This window comes from Gossypium hirsutum, chromosome D05 (genome assembly GCF_007990345.1).
Source record: "Gossypium hirsutum isolate 1008001.06 chromosome D05, Gossypium_hirsutum_v2.1, whole genome shotgun sequence".
NCBI classification, from domain to species: Eukaryota; Viridiplantae; Streptophyta; class Magnoliopsida; order Malvales; family Malvaceae; genus Gossypium; species Gossypium hirsutum.
In genome coordinates this window covers 38,137,289-38,143,856 of record NC_053441.1, presented here as the reverse complement: position 1 = coordinate 38,143,856, position 6,568 = coordinate 38,137,289, and the positions used below count along the sequence as shown (strand labels likewise).

The 6,568-nt window shown below is 33.2% G+C and overlaps 1 protein-coding gene across 3 annotated transcripts; it reads right to left on the bottom strand.

Annotated features, from left to right (window-relative positions):
* Window positions 1–890: 890 nt before the first annotated feature.
* LOC107903969 (uncharacterized) lies at window positions 891–5,999 on the bottom strand. 3 transcript variants are annotated; one of them, XR_001686027.2, is made up of 5 exons: window positions 5,345–5,998; window positions 4,127–4,558; window positions 3,613–3,916; window positions 1,812–2,193; window positions 891–1,160 (listed from the first exon to the last, which is right to left on the bottom strand). XR_001686027.2 is itself a non-coding variant. In XM_016830205.2 (4 exons), exons 1-4 carry the CDS (start codon window positions 5,819–5,821, stop codon window positions 2,051–2,053), a joined length of 1,356 nt encoding a protein of 451 aa, XP_016685694.1. In that variant the 5' UTR covers window positions 5,822–5,998; the 3' UTR covers window positions 1,481–2,050. The 3 variants fall into 3 exon arrangements, 2 of the variants coding, with proteins under 2 accessions (XP_016685694.1, XP_040950717.1); XM_016830205.2 differs by lacking the exon at window positions 891–1,160 and having other exon boundaries at window positions 1,481–2,193; XM_041094783.1 differs by lacking the exons at window positions 891–1,160; window positions 1,812–2,193 and adding an exon at window positions 3,237–3,396 and having other exon boundaries at window positions 5,345–5,999.
* Window positions 6,000–6,568: the final 569 nt, after the last annotated feature.

Genomic DNA, 6,568 nt, shown 5'->3' with positions numbered 1-6,568 from the left:
TTGGGAATTATTTGTATTCATCATCTAAATGAGAGATATTTATAGAGAAAATTTTGTTGATTCATGCTAAGGGAAAATTGCCCAATTGAACAAAGTTTACATGTGGCATAAAACACATGGTTTATAGAGGATCATCACAATTCTTGTAAACTTTAGGATTTCTGTTTGCTTTTATTATGAATCATGTTCAATCACTAGTTGATGTGGATTTGGTAGAACCCTACGATCGGAAAGTTTATTCTTTTTCCAATAATGAATAGGAAAAAGAACTACTTTATTTTATTTTAGTGTCTTGGAAAACGTCTCTAATAGATTGATTCAAATTTAACATTAATAGATCATCCATAAGTGATCCTAAAAGAGCGGAGACTGGAGCTCTCATTAAGAATTATTTTGGTGGGTGGATAATTGGAGCTTGTCAACATATTCAAAAAGCCACTAGTGTTGAGGTAGTATGGGCATTGAGAGATGGGCTTTAGAGATATGGACATTACTACTCTTGAAATAGTAGTGGACATTACTACCATTATTCAATTTATGTCTATTGATAAAGTTTATAATATTTATTTATCCCTTTTGATTGATGAGTGTAGGATACTCTTTCACAATATGACATTTAGGTCACTGAAGCATGTATTTCGAGAAGGCCACAAGTGTATAGATACTTTAGCCTGACTTGAGAGTAACTTTAACCCAATTCATTTATAGATAATGTTATATCAATTCGAAATTTATTTTATTTATGTAAAACTCTCTCTTAGTTGTTTAAATTCTCTATTAACTAGTATCATGTATCAAATAATACTTTAATTTTGATTTAATGATATTTAATTTCTTTATTGCGAAAAAAACCGAAAGACTAGATACTTGATTTTAAGAATTTGGATTTGAATAGATTATAGTAGATGAAGTTTCGATCTGAAATTAGATACAAAAATAAATCAAAATTTAAATATGGAATTAAAGGATTAAATAAAGAAAACAAAGAGAGAAAGTAAGTGGCCAAAATTAGAGAATTGATAAATAAAATTAAGGATTAAAGAAATAAATCAAGTAGGAAATTGAAGGATATAAATTGTTGTCTTTCCAACCTTCCAACCAACGGTGTAATTAGGAAACTCGAACTTGGACGACGCCTGCCAACCGTCTAGATCGTAGAACTACAATTATAGAAAAAAGAAGTTATTTAAAGTTTAAAAAAAAACCCTTAAAATAATTGTTTTCAAAAAATAAAACATGAGAAGTAGACAAATAATTAGGGATGAGCATGTTGGATATTTACAAATTCTATAAAATATAAATTTACAAATTTGCTTTGAAATTCAAATTTGTTTATTTTCTACTTTAAATTTGATTAATTATTATTTGAATTGAAATTAATTAAATTATTCGTTGTATATACAAATCCATTAAAAATTCACATTTAGTAGGTCTAAAAACATCTTTACAATAAAATAATTTTTGAAAAATAACGCGAATATCCTAATTAACAAAAGTAACATGGATTCAAATATGGGATATCTAGATATTACCATTTGCATCCTTGAATAATAATTAAAATATAAAAAAAATTATCTAAATCAGTAAAAAGTAAGTCAAATATTTGCAAATTTTGAATTTTCATCATTTCCATGCTATAAATAATGGATAAAATTTTATTTCCTCAGTAATATTACCTTTATAAATTTATATTGCTTATTTTAGAGTTTGGTGGTTGTGCACTTTCCTTACTGAACCAGTATAGAGGTAGATATAAATACAATGGAAGTACAACAAATTAATGTAATTGAAAGTTTAGGAATTTGCCTTACTTCCGAATGTCGCAGTCTTCAAACCTTCCAAAACCTTCAGCCTTATCATCGCAAAACCTTGGCTAACTCCGTTATAGCTGCTTCAGCCATTTCTAACAATTTACCAATCGCAGCGGTTGTCGAGTCATTTCAACAATGCTATGATCTAACAACAATCATCGGTCCGTAAATCTGAAAAAAAAAACTCATTTTGAAGGTGTGATCTCTGGAAAAAGCTGATTTGATGATCGGAGGTTTTATCATGCAGAATTGAAGACTACGGTTTGTCCAAGTACGAAGGTCACCAGAGTAAGTTCAAGGAAAAATATTGTGTTGATAAGTCCCCGATCAACCGTCCATCCAAATATAGTAATGCCCCCAGGGTTGGCTTGCAAATACATCACTGCATCACACAAAGAACCACTTGCATCAATATACCCAAGGATTAAACACCATAAGCAATGATTAAAAAACCAAACCGAATCAGTTGGTCAAACCAAGCCAGATATCAACTTATTTCCGGTTCAATATAACAAATCAACTAGGTTAAATCTTGAATCGGTTTAGATGTCACCTCTTAAACATGAATACACAAAACAACTAGGTTACGTCATGGGTTAATGTAAGAATTTTCTTTTATCTCTAAATTATATGGAAAAAGTTGAATGGATGCTATCTTCAAGGTCGCAGTCCTAAAAGAGAAACAAGCTAGACTTTTTATTCTCAATGCTGCTCTAGGCTATTCAACTATGACCCTACAATCAAAGCATTTATGTCAACCAATGAGAAGATCAATAAAAAAAAGGACAAGATAACCAACCAAAAAAAAGGGTTTTATAGTTGAAAGAACAGGTTTTTTTTACTGTGCCTAGCGATACACTATAGGTGATCTAGTTGTCATTTCAAAAGTATAAACATGCTTGTAAACTAAATATCTCTAGCCCTCTTCTTCAAGCAACTATGTTGAAAAATGCTATAAATTATAGATGCAAAGCAAGTATATATCCATTTACTAGGTCAAATTTGATGTTATTCAAGTTCGGGTGTATATGTCAAATGTGGGTATGTGTCCAAGACAGTTATGTTAAAAACTTCAAAATTTTAGAACTTTTTTATGAAGAGGATCCTCGAAAGGTAATCTACTATTTCTAATTATGTGTCAGATACAGGTGTCTAACATGGGTGCTTTTGGAAAAATGAAGAGTTGGAGCAACATAGGTCAAAAGGATAAAGTAAGAATATCTGGGACAATAAGAAAAATAGAACAAAATAAAGTTGATATAAACCATCCATATTCTATTGATTAATATTGGATGGAGTATGGGATCTAGAAGCTGCAATTAAACATATCTTAGAGATTTTATGAGCACCCTGAATAGCTACATAATTCTGCATGATCCAAACAATATTTTAGTTATGTCTAGGAGAGTCGTATTATACCTTCATAACATCACAAAGTATGCCGTTAAAAACAGTCCAGCAAGTGTGGCCAATGTTACTTGGACTCAAGTTGTTGGACATGGGTGTATATCTGAAACAAGTATGCTCAGCATTTTCCAAGATTTTCACATATTTGGAGGGTACTTGAAGGATCATGTCTTATACCCTAGTTTATATATCCAGACACAAGTGTCAAACACGGATACTTCAGAAAAATTAAGAGGTGGAGCAACATAGAGTGCAGCCACTGGTGTGTGTTTTTATCCAGGTTATTTATGATGCTAGTAGAGGGTTCACATTTTGGCTTGATTAAAAGTAAGGTCCTAAATCTTTGCATGAGAAATAAACAGAATTAGCCATAGAAACAAGATAAATTGCATACCAAAAGCTTGTCTTCTGTGATATGAAGACATATAAGAAGCCAACTGTGTGGTTGTAGGCATGGCAATGTAATCCATCGAATCCAGATCACTTTCCGAAAAAGTAATATCTAGCAAGTTTGATTGACTTAAAGGTTCCATGCTTCCTAAACTGTTTGAATGTCTCAGGCAAGCATCAGTAGATGTACATGTCGCCAATGCATGCCATCTACATGCAAAAGATGCAATTCCTTGAGCTCTATGAGAAATTCTGGTGGCTGCATGCAAGCAAAGAATGATCCCAACTACCTGAACAATCGCGGAGATCTAGAGAAAGGCAAGAAAAAGAACAGACAAATGATGCAATTAAATGAAAGCATTAAATGGTTAAACTCTGAAGAAAATATGCCAAGAAATTAAGAAATTTTCTGGAAAGTTAACATTTAAATTAGCAACTTCTGTTTTTTCATTCAGGAGATAAGTAAAGGTTACGGACTGAACAATTGAACTCCAGAGAAATAAGTATTCACAACTTACTGCAAAATCACCGCCATTGCTCAAGTTAATCATTCCACTATAAACTGTTGTCTGGAAAAGAGTCACAACTTGGCTAACCGTGACAACCAAGAACTGTAAAAGAAGAAAAATCCGGAACCTATGGCTTATCTTGGAGAGATGATACCGCAGTCGAATGTGCTCCTCTATAAATACCATAACATCGGATTCCCTTTCCAAGAGTTTTGCATAATCATCAAAGTGAATGAATTGCAAGTTGCAGAGTAAATGAAACAAGATGCTGGCGGATAGACTAATCGTACTAACATAAGTCCAGGACAAAGTCAAAGGTACTGAAATAGCAACAGATATCCACCGTGAATCGTGTTCCACATATAAAATTCGGATAACCTCACGTGCTGTCTTCAAAATAAAGCATGGAAGCAACCACCATATCAGCAGGTGCATAGAAGCCTGTACGAAAGTAAACCCAAATCAAGAAACAGTGGCATACAAAGGAAAGTTTTTCAAGTGCATCGTAATTTCATTATTATTACCAATATGGATGGTGCTAAAACTACTAGAAAATTCAGACTGTGCTGCTTCAACTGTTCATTCTGACTGAAATACCTGTATTCAACACATTTCGACATATATATAGGGATAGGACCCCAAGAACCCACCAAATACATGAAAAACTGAACTCAAACTCACCCAAATCCGAATAACATAGGATTCAAATTTCTTGTTTTGTTGAATAACATAGGATTCATTATTATTACCAATATGGTGGTGCTAAAACTACTAGAAAATTCAGACTGTGCTGCTTCAACTGTTCATTCTGACTGAAATACCTGTATACAACACATTTCGACATATATATAGGGATAGGACCCCAAGAACCCACCAAATACATGAAAAACTGAACACAAACTCACCCAAATCCGAAAAACATAGGATTCAAATTTCTTGTTTTGTTGAATGATCTAATTAAACCGAAATATAATTACTCAAATACTTAGTAATTTCCAAATCTATAAAACAAGCAAAAGTCGAAGTCAGAGATCATTCCGAGCTAGGATTAATCTTTCTATTTTAGTAACAGTGACCAATCCAGCAACATGAATCCAATATTTAACATTAAATTATAAACCAAAGATCAGAACATTGAATGCGTTAATCATATGATAAAGCAAGGTATAAATCCTAACTAATCGATTTTAACACCACAAGTTTTCGAAGAAACGAGAGAAGCTTTACCGCAATCTGCTTAACATAGAGATCGGTAAAGCGAACCATTTGACCACCGTATCGATCAACGAACAAAAACCTCCGGATGCCGTACTTTCGGAGATTAAACGAAATGCAAAACAAAGAAACGGCCGCCAAACAAGCCTGAGAAGCCACGATACCGACCTCGAAATTCTTAATCTGGTACATCTCACAACCGTCGCATTGAGAAAGTTCCAGCGCTAAAACAGGGACCAAAACCCCGACCACCGTGAACGCCGCCCAAGATAAAGAAAAACTCAGCAAAGACGACTGGTTGAAACCGAGGCAGGTCAAAAACCTCTCCAAATATTCCAACGAATCATCGAGACGGTTACTCGTGCGGATCTCTTGCTGCCGCTGGTGGAGGCCTCCAACGGCGTCATTTTGAAGGTTTGAACTGAGCAAAGGGATTTGCGCGGGAGGTGGTTGCTCTTCATCTGATCGTAACTCAGTATTATCACCCATAAAAAAAATGGAAAAAGATTTTCAAAAATTTCACTCAATCAGCTCTAAATTTTTAAAAAAGAATAGAAATGTATTTCGCTGTTTCTTAAGATCGTTAATAGAAAAAAACCCAGTGAAGGATGAATTTTTGGAGTGTGTCGGAGGTTATCCCCTTGATGGTTGAAACTTTTTTTAAATTTTTTTTAATTATATGGTGTGGAGGGTAATTATTGAACGAAGTCGCTTTTATTGAAATTTAATAACGGTTAGCTGATGATCATGTGATTTCAGCCGTAGATATACTGAGATCTCTGGCCAATTCGCGTGTGATTATGTTCAAGGCGTCAGATTAGTGGAAGTGGGACCGCACTTTATTACTTGGAATTTGTACTCTCTTATTTTCATGAAAGCGAGTAAAGAGACATCCGGTGCAAAAAGTATTTTAAAATTTATTTGATATAAAATATATTAATAAATAATTTTTTTTAATTCAACAGACTGACATATTGCTAAGCACATTAAATTATAATTTGACACTGAATCCCTTTTATTATAATTTGGTTTTTTTTTTAACTTCTTTTTAATTTATGAACAAAAAGAAGATTAGGTAGATAAAAATACTCAAAAAATAAATAAACATTACCACATTGGATATAAGCAAATTTATTAAGAAATTTCGTTCAAAAAAATATTAAAATTTTGTTGAAATTATTACGAAGAAGGAGGGTTGGAGTTTCCCGCCATAATTAAATGCAAGGTTTTTTCTTT

What these genes read in the sequence shown, in the direction of transcription:
- LOC107903969 (XM_016830205.2), bottom strand. Translation starts at nt 5,821, where the DNA reads ATGGGTGATAATACTGAGTTACGATCAGATGAAGAGCAACCACCTCCC. An exon ending in TCTATGTTAAGCAGATTGCG is followed by an intron (nt 4,559 to 5,344) that starts GTAAAGCTTCTC and finishes ACTTTCGTACAG; the next exon opens with GCTTCTATGCACCTGCTGAT. An exon ending in TCACAGAAGACAAGCTTTTG is followed by an intron (nt 2,194 to 3,612) that starts GTATGCAATTTA and finishes TGTGTGATGCAG; the next exon opens with TGATGTATTTGCAAGCCAAC.